General features: G+C 52.5%; 2 protein-coding genes across 2 annotated transcripts; one reads left to right on the top strand and one right to left on the bottom strand.

Moving 5' to 3' along the window:
• Positions 1 to 2,121: 2,121 nt before the first annotated feature.
• Positions 2,122 to 6,656, bottom strand: Ppm1m (protein phosphatase, Mg2+/Mn2+ dependent 1M). Its single transcript, XM_052187437.1, has 10 exons — positions 6,356 to 6,656; positions 5,505 to 5,628; positions 5,082 to 5,336; positions 4,560 to 4,672; positions 4,146 to 4,230; positions 3,936 to 4,054; positions 3,755 to 3,818; positions 3,431 to 3,538; positions 3,169 to 3,320; positions 2,122 to 2,831 (listed from the first exon to the last, which is right to left on the bottom strand). The coding sequence occupies exons 1-10, from the start codon at positions 6,577 to 6,579 to the stop codon at positions 2,687 to 2,689; spliced, it is 1,389 nt and encodes a 462-aa protein (XP_052043397.1). The 5' UTR covers positions 6,580 to 6,656; the 3' UTR covers positions 2,122 to 2,686.
• A 3,893-nt stretch (positions 6,657 to 10,549) lies between these two features.
• On the top strand, positions 10,550 to 21,812 carry Twf2 (twinfilin actin binding protein 2). The gene is made up of 9 exons (XM_052187436.1): positions 10,550 to 10,718; positions 14,143 to 14,220; positions 18,053 to 18,231; positions 18,618 to 18,713; positions 19,106 to 19,210; positions 19,316 to 19,441; positions 20,495 to 20,645; positions 20,772 to 20,893; positions 21,250 to 21,812. Exons 1-9 carry the CDS (start codon positions 10,694 to 10,696, stop codon positions 21,415 to 21,417), a joined length of 1,050 nt encoding a protein of 349 aa, XP_052043396.1. The 5' UTR covers positions 10,550 to 10,693; the 3' UTR covers positions 21,418 to 21,812.
• Positions 21,813 to 22,126: the final 314 nt, after the last annotated feature.

Here is a 22,126-nt window from a genome sequence, read left to right as displayed (position 1 = left end):
ACAAAAGCTGTGGAGTCGGTTCAGTCTATAGCTGTTGACACATCAGACTCTGCTCCAGAGATAAGACTCTGCCACCTTCATAAAGAGCTAGCTACAGCATCGCAAGCTCCCTCAAAAGCTGCAGCTTTGAAGATCCATGTAGACTAAAATAGTTGCACCCCAGGACTGGATTCAAGGCCTCTACAGATTTGACATTTCCCTAGATACTGTGTTGTTTACCAAATCTGATGTCTGACTTTGCCCAACCCTACTTACCATGAGGCTATTTCTGGGAACCCTTTGATACCTCTTACTGTATATTTTACTTTGGTAGATTTTATTAATTAAAGACATGTGCAGTTAAAAAAGAAAAGCCTGCTGGAGCTACACTGACACACTCAGTAGACCTGGTCTGCCCCCTCTGGTTGTACTGTATGAACAAGAGGAACAGACAGCAGGCTGCGGGCTGAGCTGGCTGGCTTAGCGGTTGGTATGGGTAAAGGGTAGGCACAGGACGTTGCCTACACTTTGCTCTGAGAGGATGTGGGGGAATGTGCTGAAGGAAGAGGAAGCTAACTCAGTAGTAGCCTTAGACAGTGAGGCTCTAGCGTCTGTCAGCTGCCTGCCTGGGGCTGCTGGGGCAAGGAGTGGATCTGTCCACAAGTTACATGGGAAGTGGAAATTACCAGGGCTCTGTCCCATCCTCCCTGAGTAACAGGAAATGAAATCAAGACAAAGGAAATAGGTGTCTTGAGCATCCCAGAGCAATCAATTACACACACCTACCGACAAGTCCCTCACTGCAATCCAGAGCTGAATGCTGTCTGAAGCCCCCTTGGTTGTACATCAAGATTGAGTCAGGTAAAGCTCTTTCAACAGATAAGCTCTAGGTGGTGACAGGGTAGGGTTTGGTTTGGTTTTGGTTGAGGCAGGTTTCTCTGTGAAGCCCTGGCCATCCCTGAACTCACTACATGGACCAGGCTGGCCTCAAACTCAAGAGATCTGCCTACCTCTGCCTCTTGAGTGCTGGGACTAACTAAAGAAAGGCATGTGCCACCAATGCCTGCTGGCAAGTTAAGGAGAAGATGAAGAGGGAAGCAGCCTTATGTAACGCCCTCACTAACATGTCTACAGCAGGCCACCCAAAAGATCGAATCTAGTAGAACATGCCTGCTATCTCAGGCCAAGGGAGGAGGTCACAAAATTGAGGTCAACTCAGGCTACATAACTTTCAGACCAGCCTGGCCTTCAGAGTGAGAAACCTGTCACTCTAGAGGCAAAAGCCAAAGGCTGAGGCCACAATACAGAACCAGCAAAGCCTCACAGGGAAACTCTTGCAAAACTTTTTTTTTTTTTTAAAGTAAAAAGGCTTCTGGTGCCTCCAATTCAGAGTTCACAGGTAATTAATTAAAGGTCTTCTCATTTCCTGGCAACAGCAAGGGGACTGAGCATGGGACCTGTCCTGATTGTATGCAGGTTTGCATGGCAGGACTAAAAGGCCACTGAGAGGCCACAAGAAACCGCAAAATTGTCAGCCTGTGTGAGCAAGTCATGATTCACAGGGGCTTTTACATGCAAACATTTAATAGCATGTTGGTTGTGTGTCTGAAGGGAATCCTGTATGTGAATCTTTGGAGGCTGGGTAGGGTAGAGTGGGCAGGAGAATATCAGAGTGGGCGGGGATAGTGCTAGGCTGGCTAAAAGTAGAAGGTTAGAAACACGGAGAACTGGCTTGCTGAGAAGTGTTTGTACTTGGCATGACTAGAGAACAGCACAGACTCTCTTGGTGTATAGGGTAAGCCTGGGACTGGGGGAAAGCAACCAGATTGCCAGCCAAGCTCCAGGCAGTGACAGTCAGCTTTGCCAGTGCTGGAGACTTCACACCCATTTCACTCTATGAAGTTTATCTGGGACCCATGTCCCTCACAGGCAGAGAGCAAGGCAGGGTCTGATCAGGCTTCGGGAGCTGTCCTCAAGATGGCCGACCCAGCCTGGCACACACTTCTAATCCCATCTCTCAGGAGGCAAAGGCAGGTGATCTCTGAGTTTGAAGTCAGCATGGTCTACATAAAGCTATATAACAGAGACACCATCTTTTATTTAAAAAAAAAAGGGGGGGGTGAGAAAAAAGGAAAGAAAAAATTAAGATCACTTTAATTTTAATTAAACAAATGTGAAACTGCTCAGAGGTTTCAGGAAGGTCCCTTGTGTGGATGGATGATTAAATGAATAACTTAAGACGGGCAGTGGTGGTGCACGCCTTTAATCCCAGCACTCTGGGAGGCAGAGGCAGGTGGATTTCTGAGTTGGAGGCCAGCCTGGTCTACAGAGTGAGTTCCAGGACAGCCAGGGCTACACAGAGAAACCCTGTCTTGAAAAACCAAAAAAAAAAAAAAAAAAAAAAAAAGAGAGAGAGAGAGAGAGAGAGGGAGAATAACTTGAGATTTCACAAGTTAGAACCAAATGAGCTGCCTGCTCCCCAAGGCTTCTTAGTGCCCTAACCCTTTATCCGCAGAGGAGCCAACACAGATACCATGTGCTGTAAAGTACTTCTGCCGGAGGAACGTTACCATCGCAGAAGGTGAGACCTGGTGAGCATTGGGCTGTGGCTTAGAACAGGCCAAGCAGGGCCTGCCCTTGGCCACAGTGGACATATGCCGAGTCTGCATTGGTCCTGAGGAGGATCCGGAATGTAGCATCTGCAGCCTCAGTGGCCACTGCGCTCTCGGGCCTGGCTGTGCAAAGGGATCACGAACACGGAGACATCATCGTAGGACACCTGCCCTTCTCCGGTGGCACCATTGTCCTCCCCTTGTGTGTTGTGTATCAGCATTTTGGCCAACTCTGAGAACCTGTAAAGACCACCCTGCAGATGTACTTTGGAGATAGAGCAGAAGACAAAGGCTAGCCCTCCAAAACAGTGCCAAGGGCAGGACACCTGAGAGAGCCCCTAAATGTGGTGAAACTATAGGACAAACAACAGGCCTGAAAGGGTCATAACCTAGATGATCAACTGGACTTGGGTGTCGTTGTTGTTGTTGTTTTGCTTATATCCCCTCTCCCTTGGGAAGCTTAAGAGAGCCCTGATCAGCCCTCCTCCTCTGAGTTAGTAGTCTTCACAGCTGTAGCTACTTGGTGCAGTTGGTGGCACCAACCCAGGTCCAGTCAGGTCTCCCTCAGCTACAGTACCTGTGTGGGTCGTCCTCTTGGTTCCCAGTGAGGAAGCTCCGCACAAGCAGCGCCACCTGCTCATTGGACAGGACATCCCAGAGCCCATCAGTTGCCATGACAACTACATCATCCTCCTGCAATGCCAGCTGGTCTACATCCAGCACAGTCACCTGAAAGTCAAGCCTAAGAATCCTCCAGTGTTCCCTTCCTGGCTCCTGCCAGGTTCGTTCTCTGCCTTTCTGGCAGATGGAAGCTGGGGTGGGCGACACTACTCTGTCACCTGTGGGATGGAGAGGAGGAAGGGCTTCAGCTGGATGTTGGTGTCCAGGACTCTGAGCTGATGGTCTCCCAGCCCTCTGGAGACAGCCAGTGTTCCCAGTAACCGAGCCTAGGGGTAAGAGGGATAAGGTGATGGTGAGCTTGTCACATGTTCAAGGACAGGCTCTGCTGGGCACAAAGGGGGAAACGAACAATGGCTTCTAGGGGAGAAACATCATGAGGGAATGGACTCCAGGACACCAGCCACACCCACTAGTAAGGGACAAAGAAGACCCCGCCTTCAAGGAACAACTTAAGAGGGATATGGGAGGTGGGGGGCACCGACCTGTCTACCCTGTCCATGAATCAGTGGATACTTGAGATCAGACTTTTCCACCTGTTTGTAGCTCCTGCAGGAGGAGACCTAGAATTGGCCAAAAAACCTACACGCTACTGACGCTTCTCCCACCCTAAAGCCCAACGACCAAGCCTTTCCATGGACCCTGGACCTCCTCCCACCAGCTCACCAGCCTGTCATGTGATGATCTCTGAACAAAACCTTCTGCCCCAAGTCATCCCCCTTCAGCCGCCGTGGGAACTCCAGTCGGGTAAACTCCCCAGCCAGAAGCTCAGGGTAGGTAAAGGCCTAGGTGGGGAGACCACTTTCAGATCAGGCTCCCTCCCAGGGCCCTATATGGTCTTCCACCTGGAGGGGGTCCTCCTGCCAAGGGCACTACCAGCTGCTGGATCCGCTGCCGCTCTGTTTCTGGAGTGAACTCAGAACTCAGCAGCCGTATCTCATCTCTCCGCACCAAGATGGCCCTGAACAGGTTGGAAGGAGGGAAGAGCTTTATGAAGTCACCGCCATACTCACCCATGGTCACCTTTCTGCAACCAGGGCCCAATTCTAGCCACTGTGATCCCTTGTTCAAATCCCTCTGGGACTCTAAGAGTAAAGGTATAGCCCTTTAGAATGGCACAGATGGCCCTGCCTGCTTTGGCATCATCGTCCACCCTTATTAGTTGGCTTATGCCAAGTACAAATGCATCCCGGTCAGCCAGTCCTCATTTCTAACCCTCCTTTTATTGTCTTAACACCCCCTGGTACCTTCCTGGCCACAACCCTGTCTGCCCTCCAATGGTTCACTCACCTGCTATCCCCAGCATTGGCCACATAGAGCTTCCCCTGCAGGAACACCGCAGCCAGGGCTGTGCAGCCACCCACCTGGCCTGAGGCCTCCAGCTCTCTCCCAATCACATCATCCTGAAGCCAACCAAGGTTGTTACAGCTACCCGCCTGAAACCCCGCCACCACCTCCAGTCCCCCGCCTCCTTACAATGCCATTCCTACAAGCAGGCCTGCGCATCTCAGCTCAAAAGCTTGGCCATTAACTCTTGAATACCTCAGAAAGAGAATTACACAAGGGAAGTGTAATTCAAAACAGGAAGAGAAACCACAGCCTGCACAGAGGACAACAGCATGTACAGGTGAGCAGTTAGCACACAGTAGGAACTAGATACATGGGAGGGGTGAGCTGAAGACCATGGGGCTATACCAGGAAAGAAGGAATCAACACAACCTCGCCACAGTCCCAGGAATGGTGTGCCATTACACCCCGGGGTTCTTTAAGACCCTGGGGGAACCTTCCCTTCTCCCCATTGGCTTCACTCACGCATTCCTGGAAGGCGTTCTCCAGAGCCCCAATCACCAAGTCTTCTGCCCGGATCCCCTTTTCCTCCACAAACTGGGGGTCACTGGAGCAGACACAGCGGCCACTAAGGTGCATGGGGGGCTGAGTGGCCATCATGCCTTCGACCACTGCCTCTAGCTGCCGGCGAAGGCATGAGTGCAGGGTGTTGGCAGCCAGAATAGCTGCAGCAGGTCCGCCATGCCCGTCAAACAGTGCCCAGTAATGACCTGTCAGGAACTTCATAGGAAGAGCTCTATGTCAGGTACCACCAAGCTTCCCCAAGTGTCCCCCAACTCCCGGCCCAGCCTGAACTAGGACATGAGACAGTACAAGGCAGGGGGGAGTCTCAACATGCACATCCCGGACCCAAGCCTGAGAGCCAGGAGCGGGCAAGGCAATCCTCACCTCCTCTGGGCACACCGTCAGCCACTCTTGATCTTCTTCGATCCCAAACTCACATCTCCGGATGCACAGCTTCCCACAAGCTGCCTGGTCTTCGTTGAATTCGGATTTCTCTGCATTGATAACCCTAAGGCCATGAAATCAACCATGATCTATGTCACTGTGGGCACAGAGACTCTACTTGGGACAACTGCTTCTTGGTGCTGTCCCCTGACACACTTGGACAACTGTGTGTGCGTGTGTGTTTGTACGAAGGCCAGAAGTGGATTGCCCTCCTCCTTAGTTTTTGAGACAGGTCAGTCTCTTATTAAATCGGAGCTCACTGATTCAGCTATAATTCCTGGCCAACAAGTCCAGGAGTCTTCCGGTATCTCCCTCTGGAGTGCTGGGATTACAGGCCCCAACTGCCACACCTAGCTTTTTACAAGGTTGCGGGGCTCCAAATTCCAGATCCTCATGCTTGCTCTGCAGGCCATGTTAAGTTTTCTAACTGTTCCCTGACTTGTCCCTTTAGCGTTACTGTGCGGGCCCAGAGTTTGGGAAGTCCCACCTCAGTCCCAACCCTATCCCACAGAGCATAGGCTAAACCCTGAGTGAGGTGCGAGGTGGGGCAGACATCTCCAGGGGCGAGAAGAAAGAAGGATCCAGTCGGGTGCGAGTCCTCCCACCTTCTCAAAAGAAAATGCAAAGTGAGAAAAAGGAGGAATGAATGCTGTGTCAAGAGTCCCAGGGTGTGTACAAGAAGAGAGTTAGCGGGGATGTGCACGCTCCGTCGGTTTTCCAGGTCAGCACAGAACCAGACGGGATCAGGCAGGGAGGGGGTCGGGAGGAGACGCGGGGACAGGGACACTCACTCGGCGTAGCCTGCGTTCCAAGGCAGCGTGCGGCCCCGTGCTGGGCTGCGCACCGGCCGGGCATCCGGGCGGCGCGAGGCGTCGGTGGCGCCCGGGCTGGAGCCGGAGCCGCGCAGAAAGCGGGGCCGGTGATAAGGCACCGGGCTGGAGCGCGGCCCAGCCGGCCGCGGCTCTGAAAGCGGACCCCTGGGTAGGAAGCGGCGCCGGAACCAGCCGGCGGACATTGCGTGGCGGCCGGGGGCTGCCCGCGCACAGCGGGACGCCAGGGTCGGGTCCCGCCCGCCACAGGGAGGAAGCAGGGCCTGGGGGTGGAGTCTGAGTGAGAGGCCACGCCCACTCCCGCCCATCTTCCTCCAGTGTGTGCGGCCAGTTTATTTGGCCTCTGGAAGAAGAGACTGTGGTCACTTTACAGGCAGGATAACTGAGGCCTAGCGAAGTGAAGACTGCCTGCCTGCGTCAGAGTACCACTGAGAAGGCACAAAGGCTCACCCGCACCTGTGGGACTCGATCCTATGCCTTCCCTCTCTCCACTCTAGGAACCGGGAGAGTCATCCAGGATGGGAGCTGGGCAGGTGCTACTCAGAGCCACAGCCTTTCGCAGCTAGCGACGGTCTAACGCAAGGGGAGGACGGGGACAGTATGTCCTTGGAGGTGTGAGGCTGACATCGAGTAAGCGCATGCTCAGAGTGCTCCAGAGTTCTGTTCACCCTGGTCTTCCTCACCTTCAGAAGCCCGCTCCCAAATGTTTGTCCCTACAGTTAAGATGGCTTCTCGCTTGCACAAGATCCTCCTGGAGTGCGAGTGACCGACAAGAGGAACCTATGGGAACTTAAGAGGGAGTGTAGTTCCTCTCCAGCAGGTCGAGGGTGCAACCTTGGACTGAGGGAAGTGAAGAATTTCACCAATATCTCTCTTGTTGAGAAGGTGCTCACCATGTAGCCCAGGCTGGCCTGGAACTTGCTGTGTAGCCCAGGCCGGTCTCTGCCTTTTGCATACAACCACAGGCAAGTGTCGCCGCTGTGGCTCAGTATGTCTCTTAACCCCTAGACAGCTATAACTATTGGAGGAGAGCGCCTGTCACTTTCTGTCACCTAAGCCTAGGCGCCCCTCTGCAAGGCCACAATTTCCATCTCATAAGGGAGGACTCAGGCCCGCAGAGGGGAAGTGTTATATGCCCAGGGTTTCCAGTATGACAGTGCAGCTGAGTCAGACCACCCCTCAAGTCATCTCGCTTCCTCTTTTTTCTCCTGCAGGAAACCAATGCAAAGTCTCTAAGGCCTAAGGATGGACGGATGAGGCGTTTCCTACCTCTGGCTCTGCTCCTAAGCCCAGCCTAGTGCTCAGTAGGCCTCTCTTCCTTTAGTCAGTCAGCCCTGCCCTGCCAACAGTTCCTCCTGCCCAAGAAGGAAGGTTCTAAGGAAACAGCTGCACCCCAGGAACTTGGGGCAGGGGGTGGCTAACCTACTGAGCCCACCCAGTAACAGCCACACACTGGGCCTAGGAACACGGTGCTGATAGAGGGACTGCAGAGCCCGGAAGTAATAGTAGTTCTGATAAGTAGCCTGACTCAGCTATGAATAATGGAGACAAGGTCTGAGAAAGTTACAGCCAGACACTCCCCACCCCCAACCCCTGCTCCCAACCAAAGAGGAGAAGGATACAGATGATAATTTGGTTCATCCAGTCTTCCTTAGTTACTTTAGTTCTTGCTGTAACAAAGTATCTGCAAAAAGCAACTACCAGAAGGAATCACTTCCCCCATCACTGCAGAAGCAAGACAATCAACGGGGAATTCCAGGTCACCTGTGTCTGCTACCAGGAAGAGGTGACTTATTGTTTGGAGCCCAGCCCTCAGGGGGGCGCTGCTCACACTCGGGGCTGGTCTTCCCTCCATGTTAAATTTTTAGGGGAAATGCCCTCACAGACTCAAAGGTTCCACACCTGGATAATTAACTTTACAATCAAGAGCAGTCATCATAAGCGTGCAGAGCCTATTTACCCATCCTTGACAATCACAATTCTTGTCAAAGATTTAAAATTTTTGCCTACATCCATCCTTAGGCCTTAGAGACTTTGAACTGGTTTTCTGAAGGAGAAAAGAGGAAGCGAAATGTCTTGAGGGGTGGTAAGTAAGATTCCAAATACAGGTGGGGCAGTGATGGTGCACGCCTGTAATCCCAGCACTTGGGAGGCAGAGGCAGGTGGATTTCTGAGTTCGAGGCAAGCCTGACCTACAGTGTGAGTTCCAGGATAGCCAGGGCTATACAGAGAAACCCTGTCTTGAAAAACCACCAAAAAAAAAAAAAAAAAAAAAAAAAAATCCAAATATTTAGTGATTCCCGACAGGGCAAGCAGCTCCTTATAGCCTTGTAGGACAGCATCTATCTTTGTGGGTGGCCTGTTTCCTTTATTCAGTTTTCTACCTCACCACGTTTTTTTTAACCTCTTTCTTGTTTATTGACAAAGATCCATGTAGCCCAGGCTAGCCAGGAACTTGCTATGTAGCCCAAGCTAATCCTAAACCCGCCTTTCTTTCTTTCTTTCTTTCTTTCTTTCTTTCTCTTTCTTTTCTTTTCTTTTCTTTTCTTTTCTTTTCTTTTCTTTTCTTTCTTCCTATTTACTTATGAGACAAAACCTAACTATGCAGACCAGGATGGCCTTGAATGCACAGAGATCCTTTGCTTCCTTAGTGCTGGATTATAGGTATTTGCCAACACACCTGATTATGTCGTGCTAAGGATCGAACCTAGTATTTCATGCACATGTTAGTGTCACACATGTTAGTGTCACACACGTTAGGAGAATGTTCAATTGGCTGAGCCATATCTCCAGCCCAAGGATGACATTTGAACTAGTTATTGCTTGACTTCTCTCACCGATTTCGTGTGTGTGTGTGTGTGTGTGTGTGTGTGTGTGTACATATACTGTGTGTTAGAGTGCGATGTGGGAACCAGGGGGTAGGTGTCGGCCATCTCCCTCTATTGCTCTGCCTCTCTCTCTCTCTCTCTCTCTCTCTCTCTCTCTCTCTCTCCTCCATTTGGCTGGGCTGACTGACTGACTGACTGACGGGTGGATGAGCTCCTAGGTATTGGCCTGTCTCCTCAGACTCCGGCTCCCCAGGTGCCCAGTCTCCCTGCACAGTCCAGGGGGTAAAGCCAAGTGTTTTCACTCTGATGCTGGGAATCTGAAATTATATATTAACACAGCACTTTACTGACTGAGCCATCTCTCCAGACTATTAATATATCTATTTTTAAAGTTTTTATTTATTTCAGTAAAAAACAAACAAACAAAAACAACTGGTGTGTCTGGGTGTTTGGTCTGAATGTATCTATGTGCACAATGTCGGTGTCTAATCCCAGGAGACCAGAAGAAGGCACTGTTGTGTCATGTGGGTGCTGGGAACCAAACTTGAGTCCTATGCAAGAGCAGCTAGTGCTAGTCCAGTCCCACTAAGCTATTTCTTAATAATAAGGCCCAGGGCTGGAGAGATGGTTCTGTAGTTAAAGAATACTAGTTGCTTTTTGGCCGTTAGTAAGAGCATAGGAAAGGCTGCTGGGAATGGAAACAAGGTCATTAGGAAGTGGGAAGTTCCTCCGACTGACTTCAGTCCTTCAACCACTGAGTCATACTTAGGACATGCACATTCTTTTCGGAAAACTTTCCTCAGCTCTGCTAGGGTCACCTCGATCTCTCCTACCGTATTTCATCCAAAATATACTTCCTCCTACGGCCCCCCACTCTCTCAGCGTTGGGCTCCAGCCACTGTAGACACCGCGCACCTGATGACTGGTAGGAGATCAGTCCAGGCTTCCCCCGAGAGGAAAGGTCTGAGGATCAAGAACACACACACACACAAACACGCTTACGACCACACACGAGCGCGTGCCCACCTACACTGAGATCACCTCACCATCACAAACGGGTACGCCTGGATCGGCCCTCACTCTCAAACCTCCTCGGCAGCAAGCGCACAGTCCCTCCCACACCCAAGTGCGCATCCGCCCACAGAGGTCCAGGATCGTGGCCTACAAGTGACAACACAAACATCACTCGGGGCCCCTTCTTGGCCAAGAAGGTGACAGAGGCCCAGCACTAAACCATCCAGACCACGGCGCCCGCTGCGCGCACGCGCGGCACCAATGCCCGCCTCTGCTGGCCTCGCCCTCCGGGGGCGGGGCGCGTTGGGGGCGGGTCCTGCGGCACCGCCCGGGAAGCTGCGCGAGGCTCGGCGCCGTCGCCACATCCTCCGGAGCTCTGGGTCCAGGCGAGCCGAGTCGAGCCGGGCCAGGACCAAGCGGAGAGCTCCGACGGCACGGGCGAGCCAAACGCTGAGCCATGGCGCACCAGACCGGCATCCACGGTGAGGGCGGATGGAGGGCGGACAGGGGCTCCGCCGCGCCGGGTCTCCGCACTAGGTCCCTTCATCCTTCTCTTCCTTGTACCCTCTGGGGAAGCTTCCTGTTCTCTATTGCAGCCGCGAGTCCCTGGGTTGGACACGTCTTGGGGGAGAACTGACTGCTGTACATAGCCGGGAGTGGGTGCACATGGATGCACACAGCGAGGGTGGAAGTATCTTGTGTACCCAACTGGGGGCGGATGTGCCTGTGTATACTGGTCTGGGTATTTTTGTTCTTTTCTGGAGGTTGGGTGTACCCGGATGTGCACATCTGGAAAAGTGTACATGCATGTGCACATGTTCTCTGTATACAATCCTGTATGTACACATCTGGAGGAGACTTGGTTATGCCTGTCCTCCAGGCTTCTTCGTATGCATGCACTAGTGGCTGGTTTTGGACACTCTAGGTTCCATCTCAGACATCAGTGTTTCCTGGCAGTATGCACACAAACTGTGGGTGTCTGCATGTGTGCACAGTTCAGGCACATCTCAGTATGTGTGTGTTATCACGGATGCTTGCCTGGGTGTCTTATGACTGACATGGGATTGTGTGTATGTGTGGAGAGGGTGTCCTGACCTTTTCTCCTTTCAGGACCCCTATACTCTTGCAGACTAGGTTGGGCAGAAGCTGGAATCGAGCCCTCTTTCTTAAGTAGAGTGGGGAAAGTTGTACATCCGACCTTGGCCTCTGACTTCTTCCGTTTTCCATTGTGATCTCTCTCTGCTCCAGCCAGGCCTGCAAAGTCCCAACTTCAAGCTGGAAGCAGGAGAAAGGGTCAGGATTCAGACTTTATAGGGGAGCTCCTGTCTCACCTACAGGAAGCTTCTACAGCCCAGGGTGTGACACCCACAGCCCCCTCCAGGGCCCCAATTAACTCCTTGAAGAGACTTGAGAAAGAAGCAATAGCTGGGAACCAGGTATTTTGGCCCAACCTGGCCTCAGCGTCCCCATCTATTATGAGCCTGGAAGGACTGCTTCCCTGGCCGGCAGGGAAGGCCAGGCTGCTTGCCCAGACAGCTTGTTGGTTTGGCCACCAGCCACTCCTACCACCACACCATGATCCCCTGACCAGGGTTACCACCATCGACCAGCCCTTGACTGCCGACTGCCGGAATCCCTGCTTGTTTGCGGTTGTGGCTGCTTGGTGGATGGACAAGCCAAGAGGCTTTCCCTGGCCCCGCCCATCCCCATCCCCATCCTGTTTGTCTTGAGCATGCAGGGACCTGGATCAAGCCTGACCACCCACAGGTGGGCCAGCCTCTCCTAAAGATGGAGGAGCAGGTTTCTTGATTCAGCCCCAAAGTGGGGGAACTGTCAGGGTAAACTGCTGCCTGGCCTGCCCCTTCCTTCCTCTTTGTCTGATCTGAGCTGCTGCCTCCAAGAGGGAGGAGGTACTACAAAGTTATCCCCCCCACACCCCCCACACACACACCCCACACATACTGCTTACAGACCCTCTGGCCAAAGCTCTGCCCTATCCCTTTATTCCCTATGAAGCAAGACAGGCATGTCCAGGGAAGCTACGCAATCTGCCGCCTATGAGGGTGTACACCTTATTTTGGGACTGCTGAAAGTGACAAGAGAGACCACCATGGAGGATCAGGTACCAGCGCTGGCCTGGCCATAGGAGTAGGCCTGTTGACCTCAGAGTGGGGCCCAAGAGGGACCGTAACCTGAGGCTTGCCAGAGTTGGAGGTGGGCAAGGTGGGGGCAGGAAGGCATGAATCTTTGATGAGGGAGGCTCAGATGTCCCAGGCCTGGCCTCTAGATTATTGATGGTGACTAGGGAGGCATTGGGGTGGGGAAGAGATGTCACTTTCCCTAATGGCTTTTCAGTTTGCCCTGGTAACTGTAGAAGGGGCTTGTCAGCCTCTCCGGAGCTCTGGGGAGCTTCCTGGTCTCTCTCTCTCTCAGAGTCTAGGCAGGTAGGAGCAGTAAACACAGCTCCCTTTAGATAAAAAAAAAAATACCAGCAAAGTCCACTTCTTCAGCTCTTTCCCCCACTTACTCCTCACCGCACGCCTTTGAGTGTGAGGGAATTATCTGTGTTTTATAGGTGAGGTTGGGGTTCAGAGAGGTCAGGGGTCACACAGCTGAGGGGAGCTAGGGCCCCAAAGATCAGGCTTAAAGCTTCAGCAGCTGCCCATGGTCAATCAGTTGTGCATGCCCAGGGGGGCTGTGTCCTCGTGTGTACAGTGCCCGAGTCCTGCTTCTGTCCCGAGACTTGATGGCTCAGTTAGGCCCCAGGCTACACAGTGACGAAGGATAGGGGAGCACCTGAGGACGGGCTTAAGAGTTTGTTTACCTAAAGCCCCTCCACCCCACCCCTCAGGTGCCCATCAGCTGCCCAATCCAAGGCCTATAAATACTCTGTGATCTCAGTTCTCCAACTGTGATCCTGCTGGGGTTCTTCTGACCCCTGGCAGCCCCAAGGTCACACTCACCCGGAGGCTCCAAGCAGGTCCCTTACACACTTGGACCATGTCTTCCCTCTCTCCCACCGTTAGTGCAGCTGAGATGACTCATGGTCCGCTAGTTCTGGCCATGGTACTCACCTTGGCACGGTGTCCTTGGTCGTTAGCCACCTTCCATCTCTGATGCCCAAATTCCAAGATGGAGTCTGCTTCCTAGGCACTCCTCCTCCTCCAGGTAGCCTTCCTTACTACCTGGGGGCTGAGGCTTTATTGCCTCTTGATAGGGCTATGTTGGGGCTGGTGGTCCCTCTTTGGGTACAAACTGCCTGGGGACTCGAACTACGAGTGCATTCATGTGACATGCAAATTTATGTCTCTGTATTTTCTTTATCTTGCCTGTACACATGGTGTAGACATACTCTGTAGCTATGTCTGCTGCCTGTATGTGTATTGGCAATCCAGGAGTGTGTATGTGTGTGTGTGTGTGTGTGTGTGTGCATATGCATATACTTGTGCCTGCTTGTATATGCATGCGTATGTGTGTGTGCATATACTTGTACCTGCTTTTGTGTGTGTGTGTGTGTGTGTTTGAATCTCTAAATGAGATCCAATCCACTTTCACTGACCAGCTTAATGGGTGTTGAGTCACTGCTGGGTCATCCTAGTGGGTGTCCTTCATTCTGGAAAGCCTGGCTTGTCTTAGAAACTGGTCCATCTTCAAGTGAGCCGTCCCATTCCTGCCTGTCCTTCCTGTCATCAGAGCTGTCCAGCCAGCGGGCCACCGCCTGCCACTCCTGCTAAATTTGGGAGCCTATGTTCAGTAGTCATCTCGGGTTTCCAGTCACATGGGAAAACCATATTTAACCCACTTCCCAGCCTGGCCACCAGACCCCACAGGACACCAGCAGACCCAGTCTCTTCCCTCCCCACTCTGCCTGCTCACCACCAACAACTATGTTTCTTGTGCTTATAGCCACTGAAGAGCTAAAGGAATTCTTTGCCAAGGCCCGGGCTGGCTCCATCCGACTTATCAAAGTCATCATTGAGGACGGTGAGTGTCCCCCACGGGCTGGGGCATGGGGGGTAGAGGTGGAACCCAGTCGCTTCTGGGGATAGGAGAGATGGGTATTAGCTTCCTTCTGGCCCCTTTCAGACCTCAGTTTTTCTGAGAATGGGATGAGGCCATTCACAGAGAGGCCTCATTGGAGTCCTGTAGTTCTGTCCGACCTCAGCCTGAGGCTGTGCAGCTTTTGAGATGAACTTTATCAAAATGCTGGTCTAGGTAGGTGGTAGGGGTCAAGTGAGCCTACTATATGTATGGGGTGTGTGTGTGTGTGTTGTGTGTGTCTCATATGTATGTGTCTGGTGTGTATGTTGTATGTGTGGTGTGTGTGTGGTGTGTGTCATGTATGTGTGTGGTGAGTATGTGTGTATGTGGTGTGTATATGTATATATGTAGGGTATGTATGTGGTGTGTATATGTATATATGTGGTGTGTGTATGTGTGTGTGTGTGTGTATGTGTGTGTGTATGTGTGTGTATATGTGTGTGTGTATGTGTGGTGTGTGTGGTCATCAGGCTGGGCCTGGCTGGGCTGCTGGCTGTGGTAGAACTGAGAAGCCATGAACCTTCCCGTGGTAGATGTCCCCAGAATGGGCACAGAGAACTTCTGTCTTGCTCATTCTGAGAGCAGGATAGAGTGACTCCGTGCTTGACAGGGCCTTGAGTCGCCCCTGGGTTCTTACTGGGCAATATGAGGGTGTAGGGCTTTAGCCAAGGCTTGAAGTAGAAATATTCAAGGAGGCAGAGGCTCCATCGGAGTCTGAATTAGGGGTGGGGAGACAAGGGGTCCCTCTCCTCTCTGCCAGTGACTGCCTCAGCAGGGAGTGGTACAAAGTCTGGAAGCAGGTGTGGGCCAGACTCTCCAAGGGTCTTTCCAGCCTTCCTAGTAGTCACGCTGTCACGAGCCCTTTGGCGCTGGACTCCCTGAGTGAGCCTGGTGTCCTGTTTACTTTACCAGGGCCTGCCAGACTCAGAATCCACCACAGGCTTTAGGGCCACAGCGAAGCTGGGCCTTGTCCAGGCTCCCCAAATCCAGATGTCCTCAGAGACTGGCTAGGGTCGTTATAGGAGGTGATGAATAGAGGTCCCCTGGGACTTCCTACCCTTAAGGAGACAGTTGAGCTCATGGCCCCCATTTTCAGCCCTGTCTGTTAACCTCCCAGGTAAGGTACCCTTTGTAGGTGGCTCCCAGAAGCATAAGGGATCTCTAAGTAGACTCACTCTTAATTCTGTAATCCAAGTATCGGGGTACCTGGGAGTACCTGGGGTAGGGGTCTACAATCTAGTTGAGTATGGGAGGAGCTTTGTATTTTTCTAAAGAAACTCAATTATAGATCTGCTTTTAGACAACCACCACAACAAAAAACTATGTATGCGTCATCTGTGTCTGTGTTGGGATACGTGCTTGTGCATGTAGGACTTACGGAGGCCAAGAGAGGACATTAGATCTGTTGGTACTGGAATCACAGGCAATTGTGAGCTGCCTCAAACAGGTTCTGGGACCCAAACCTTGGTCCTCTGGGAGAGTAGCAAATGCTTTCAGTCGAACCAGCCCCAAATTACACTTCTACGTAAAATTCCCACTATAGCGTGGCATGATGGTATATGCCTCTAATCCCAGCATCTGAAAGGGTTGAGACAGGAGGAAGCCAGCCAAGACTATAGAAGCTCATCTCCAAATACAAGAATGAAGCCGTGGGAAGTACAGGTGGGAGAATCAGAGGTTCGAGGTCATTCTTGGCTGTATAGTAAGTTAGAAGCCAACCTGGGCTACATAATACCAAAAAATAAATAAATAAATAAAATAAGTAAAATAAAATTCTGTTTTATTTTTAAACTTGTGTGTGTGTGTGTGTGTGTGTGTGTGTCTGTCTGTCTGTCTGTCTGTCTGTCTAGATCAGAGAATAACTTTGACCGTGTGGATCTCTGGGATTGAACTCCCGTCCTCAAGCTCGGTGAGAAGCGCCTATCCCCTGTGAGCTCTCTCACCTGTCCCAAACATTCCAGTTTTAAAATGTGAACAAATAGCTGGAGAGATGGTTCAGGAGTTAGGAGCCCTTGCCACTGTTGGAGAAGGCCCAAATTCAGGTTCCAGCATCGACCTGGTGCTTTACAACTGTCTGTAACATCGGTTCTAGGGTGGATCCAACATGGGCTCCAGACACAAGCATGATACACATAGGTAAATCTAGGCAAAATACTCATAATATGAGTACTTAAAAACTTTAAAAGTACGAACAGCAAAGTAAACAGAACTGACAGCTTCCGGCCTTTTTCCCAGCTTCCCCAGCCTAGAGCTGCTACCTTTCAACCCTGATTCCCATCTGAGTTCTGAGTGGGCCAGGAAGGAGGCCGAGGCCTGAGAGGTGGTGGGGCTGGTGGCTTTGCGTGTGGAGTCCCAGGCAGCAGATTATGTGCCCTGTCAAAAGGGCCTGGGGAAGCGTTCTCCCCCACCCGGCCCAGCTGGGATCATTCTTTTGCCCAGTTCTTCCTCTGGGTTGGGCTCTGTGACCAAGGACGTGTATGGTGTCCGGATGAGGTCTCAGCCTGGAACTGTGGTTGGATGACCTACTTGGCCAGAGATGTAGTAGGCCTGTCAGGTCCAGGCTGGCCAGCAAGATGGCTCAGGTAAAAGTATTTGTTGCCCGAACCTAACAAACGACCTGAGTTTAGTCCCTGGTGCTTACAGTGGACTGAGTCCTGAAAGTTGTCTACTGACTTATGCATGCATTTATACTGTGGTATGCATGTACCCATAGTTATATGTCTTACACACACACATACACAATAATAGTGATGATGATGGTGGTGGTGGTGGTGGTGGTAGTTGTTAGTTAGCTAAACAGAGTGACATACTCATATTTCCATCACCTGGAAAGCTGAGGCAGAAGGATTGGAAGTTTGAAGCTAGCCTGGACTATATAGCAAAATTGTATCAAAAATAACCACAAGGGTCTAGAATTATGCTCCTGTTGGTTGAGTGCTTGGCTAGTGTACACAAGACTCTGGGTTTGATCCATAGCCCTTCATACAGTGGAATTAGTGGTATGTGACTGGAACACTAGCATTCAGGAGGTAGAGATCTGAGGCTGGGAAGCTCAAGGTCATCCTCCTGCACAGCTCTCAGCCTGTATGGACAGCGTGAGATTCTGTCTCAGATAACAAGCAAACCAGCCAAAGAAAAGGAGCAGGAGCTGGGCGTGATGGTGCACACCTGTAATCCCAAACCCTCAAGAGGCTGATGCAGGAAGATTGAGTTCAGCATCTACTAAGGCCACATAATAAAACCCTGCCTTAAAAAAAGAGTTGGCTACTATTGCTTTTTGACTTTGGAGTAGAGGGCTGAAGCTTGGGGTGGCAGCCTCTTGCTTAGCACTCTGTCCTGAGAGGGGCATGATGGAGCCAGGGGCATGGTGGAGCTAGGTGCTGCATGAGCTGAGCAGGAAGTCTAAGATTGTACGGTGCAGCTTCTTCCGATGTAGGAGTTCCGTGAGAGGACCACATTGTCTCTGGCGGCGAGCACACAGCTAGCCTTTGTGTGCTTGCGTGTGCACAAATGCGTGAGTGTACATGAATACAAGCATTTGCAGGTGTGGGGCGTACAAAGGAAGCCACCCATAGGTGACACACGTGGCCTGATTCACTGATTCATATTCGTCCCTCGGCAATCGAGCTTCATAGTTTGGGGATTTGAAGGGTCACAGGCAAGTGGGTTGAAGCAGCCAGTAACTTCGGATGCTACATCCAGAGAACAGAGGTCCACAGGCGGAGGAGGAGGAGGAGGGATGTGCCACATGGGCTCACCCGGCCTCTGCCCCCAGAGCAGCTCGTGCTGGGTGCCTCGCAGGAGCCGGTGGGACGCTGGGACCAGGACTACGACAGGGCCGTGCTACCGCTGCTAGATGCCCAAGAGCCCTGCTACCTTCTCTTCCGACTTGACTCGCAGAATGCTCAGGGTTTCGAGTGGCTTTTCCTGGCCTGGTCACCTGACAATTCGCCTGTGAGTCTCTTTGGATCGTTGCCTCTCACCCTGCTCCGGGGCCAGTGGGAAGTGGGGAGAACGGATGAGAGACTCTGGCCTAAGGAGGCAAGGGAAGGAATGCTAGGTTCTGCCCCAAACACTGCAGAGCCTTGTGATGGGAGCTTGGGCTTCCCAAGATCCCTCTCTGTTCCTTCTGCCTGACTCCTCGCTGAGTTTGAGCTGGGTGGAAGCTCCCCCTGCTGGCTAAAGCTGCCTCGTACAGCTTCGCTGCGCCCCCTACTGGGCGCCTGGGCCCAGTCGGATGACCTGCTTCCGTGCCCTGCCTCCCTATTGGGGGTGGGGCTCCAGATGGCTCCTGGAGCAGTAGCTCCGCCCATGGGTCCTCACAGTTTGCCCCATCTCAGGTGCGGCTGAAGATGCTCTATGCAGCCACGCGAGCCACGGTGAAGAAGGAGTTTGGAGGCGGCCACATCAAGGATGAGCTCTTCGGGACAGTAAAGGTTAGACACCCCAAGCCAGAATGCAGGATGGGAACCAGAGGGTGACAGAGGCATTGTGTGAGGATCACGGAGCAGCTCAGTGCCCGGGCTCAGAGTGATATAGGAGGGCTGGGTACAGGGCTCTACCATAGTTGATCCAGTGTTTGCCTGGCATGCGTGAAACCCTGCTTTGACTCCCAGCGCTCGGGAAGTGGGGACAAGAGGATTGGCGGTCAAGGTCACTGTTGGCAGTGTAGTGAGTTTGTGGCTACCTCGAGGGCTACATAAGATTCTGTTTCAAAGAAAAGAAATGGGAGGATGGGCGTCTGGGACCTGCAGGCTGAGACGAACAGCAGGCTTCTGACTGCCTGCCCGTCTGGGGTATCCACTTACACTTCTGAGCCTGCCCACAGGATGACCTCTCCTTGGCTGGGTACCAGAAACACCTGTCATCCTGTGCCGCACCTGCCCCACTGACCTCGGCTGAGAGAGAGCTCCAGCAGATCCGAATCAATGAGGTGTGTATGTATGGGACCATGTGGGCTGGCAGACCCTAAACTTGGTAGGGTCCCAACTGGTTGTGGATAAATAAAAGCTTTTCTTCCTGGCTGCCCCACCCCCAGGTGAAGACTGAGATCAGCGTGGAGAGTAAACACCAGACCCTGCAGGGCCTGGCCTTCCCCCTACAGCCCGAGGCCCAGCGGGCACTTCAGCAACTCAAGCAGAAGACGGTCAACTATATCCAGCTGGTGGGTACACCGTCATGCCCAGCACACACACACACGCCGGGCACCGTGGGTTCCTCCTGTTTGCTGGTTACACGGATTTGCAAAGGGTACAGAGTCCTGTCCCCATCTCCTGGGCTGTTCTGCTGATCCACGTTGTTCTTAGACTTGTGGTGCAGCTCCGTTGGTAGAGCGCCTGCGGAGCACACACCAGGCTCTGTGTTTGATTCTCATCAGTAGCACAGAAAACCGGGTGTGGTGGCCCACACCAGGAATCTCTGCATTCTGGAGGCAGAGGCAGGAGGGTCAGAAACTCAAAGTCATCCATACATAGTGTGTTCAAGGTCAGCCTAATCTATACCAGGCCCTGTTTCAATTTTTTCTTTTTAAAAAAAACTTTTAAAGCATGCATGGTGATACATGCCTTTAAATCCAGCACTCAAGAGGCAGAAGCAGGGTGATCTTTTGAGTTCGAGGCCAGCCTGGTCTCCAGAGTGAGTTCCAGGACAGCCAGGGCTACACAAAGAAACCCTGTCTTGAAAAAAAAAAAGAACACTAAAAAGTACATCTCTTCTCCTCTGCCTGCCCCCACATCTTGACCCCACACCTTGACCCTGTAAGGATGTGGCCCTATACACCGTTACAGCATATAGACACCATGGTTTACACTGGCCCTCAGGACTGACCTATCCCAGAGTTCCTCTATCCCCTCTGCCCAAGAAGAATGACTTTCCCTTCCAAACACTTTCCTGGGGCTTTGCCTCTGACAGTCGACCTGTGGCAGTGTCTTGCTGAGGTCACAGCCCCTCCACGACACCTCAGACAGGAATCTCAGTGGGAGCTTCCTTTTTTTTTTTTTTTTTTTTTTTTTTTTTTTTTTTAGCAGAATCCTCAAAGGGGCAGAGTTGGGGGCCAGACCTGGAAGGACTCTTTAGAATAAGCCCTGCAGCCCGAGGTCCAGCCTTTCGAAAGGGACCCCAGAGAGAGGGACCCCAAACACTCTTGCCCGCTCAACAGTCCTGCTTCCTAATGGGCACACTGTCACCCTCATACCTTCTCCCCGCCCCTCCTACTCAGAAGCTGGACCTGGAACGGGAGACCATCGAGCTGGTCCACACAGAGCCCACAAATGTGGCCCAGCTGCCCTCACGGGTACCCCGGGATGCTGCCCGCTACCACTTCTTCCTGTACAAGCACACCCATGAGGGCGACGCCCTTGAGTCTGTGGGTGAGTAGCTATGACAGGGGCGGGGCTGGGAGCAGCAATGAGAAGCCTCTGCTTGGCCTGCTATGGGAGGTGCAGGTGCCCCAGCCTGCGTGGGCTCACAGCGCATTCCCACCCCCACCCCCGCAGTGTTCATCTACTCCATGCCGGGATACAAGTGCAGCATCAAAGAGCGCATGCTCTACTCCAGCTGCAAAAGCCGCCTCCTTGACTCCGTCGAGCAAGACTTCCAGCTGGAGATAGCTAAGAAGGTATAGCCTGTTCCCAGGCTCCCGTCGCCCCGCTCTCTATGTGGGGCATTAGAGTCCTACATCCATGCAAGACTCATTGCTGCTATATTGGATGGTGGGAAGATGAAGGTCCTGGGCTACCCAAGGCACTCATAAGCCCAAGCCTTGGTCACTTTGCCACCTCCTTTTCCTAGGTCTGGTGGGGAGGGGGCTAGGAGAAGGTGACTCAGGCCATAGGGTGACAGACCCTGCATTGTAGATCCTGTGGTGGCCTAAGAGAAGACAGGTATCAGGGGTGACTCCAGAAGTGGGGTTCCCCAAGAGTAGTATATGTTGGGCCCTTGGTATAGTGGTGACTTCCATCTTGACCCATGCAGATTGAGATCGGCGATGGAGCGGAGCTGACAGCTGAGTTCCTCTACGATGAAGTACATCCCAAGCAGCACGCCTTCAAGCAGGCCTTCGCCAAGCCCAAAGGCCCTGGGGGCAAGCGGGGCCACAAGCGTCTCATCCGGGGCCCCGGGGAGAACGGGGAAGACAGCTAGGTGTCTGGCCTGGGAACAGGGCTGCCGGGCACGTGGACTGCGGGGTCGCCACCCTGCCACCCCTGGACTTCCTCCCCAGCCTGGGCTCTAAGGAATTGCTTCCTGTGGGACAGGAGGGCAGGTGGCTGAACACATTTGCTACTTCTGAGGGCCTCTGGACCAGCACTTGATGACCTTGCCCTGTCACTGTCCCTGCCTCTCATCCGGGTGCACAGGGTGACTGGGGAACCCCGCCCTGGCACAAACCTAGCCACCAGAAGATCTCATGCTATGGTTCCAGCCCAGTCCAAAAGCCTTTGGCTGCAGTGGGTGGGGACGGTTGGCAGGGGCCAGGTGTCACAGGAAGGGATGGTTGAATGCTGTATTTTGTAAAGAATAAAATATTTTTAAATCTATACTGAGCCTGACCCTGGGAATTGTGTGCCTTTGTCTGTATAGGTATCCTTTCCCTGTTCAGAGCGGGTCAGATGGCCTCCTGGCCTCAGATGTGTGGGAGATGCTTTGAGTGTAAAGACAGCAGCCCTACCCATGAGGTTATGGAGATCTGGGCGTTTCAGTTTCCTGTGGTTGCTGTGACAAGTTACCACAAAGTCAGCGGCTTAAAAAAGCGGTAGTTTGAACCCAGCCTGAGCAGCATGGCAGAAAAACCCTGGTTCAAAAACACGAAAGAAAACTTTGCAGATCTATCCTTACAGATCTTGAGGCCATG

The sequence above is a fragment of the Apodemus sylvaticus genome, chromosome 7 (genome assembly GCF_947179515.1).
Source record: "Apodemus sylvaticus chromosome 7, mApoSyl1.1, whole genome shotgun sequence".
Taxonomy (NCBI): Eukaryota; Metazoa; Chordata; class Mammalia; order Rodentia; family Muridae; genus Apodemus; species Apodemus sylvaticus.
This window is presented reverse-complemented; position numbering and strand designations above follow the sequence as displayed.

Excerpts from the sequence above, each read along its gene's own strand:
- Ppm1m (XM_052187437.1), bottom strand. The coding sequence starts at position 6,579 with ATGTCCGCCGGCTGGTTCCGGCGCCGCTTCCTACCCAGGGGTCCGCTT. Across the intron at positions 5,337-5,504 it reads TGACGGTGTGCCCAGAGGAG|TTCCTGACAGGTCATTACTG; the intron begins GTGAGGATTGCC and ends CTTCCTATGAAG. Across the intron at positions 3,819-3,935 it reads GATCATCACATGACAGGCTG|GAGCTACAAACAGGTGGAAA; the intron begins GTGAGCTGGTGG and ends CTCCTCCTGCAG.
- Twf2 (XM_052187436.1), top strand. The coding sequence starts at position 10,694 with ATGGCGCACCAGACCGGCATCCACG. Across the intron at positions 18,714-19,105 it reads AGCTCTTCGGGACAGTAAAG|GATGACCTCTCCTTGGCTGG; the intron begins GTTAGACACCCC and ends GCCTGCCCACAG. Across the intron at positions 19,442-20,494 it reads CGGTCAACTATATCCAGCTG|AAGCTGGACCTGGAACGGGA; the intron begins GTGGGTACACCG and ends CCTCCTACTCAG.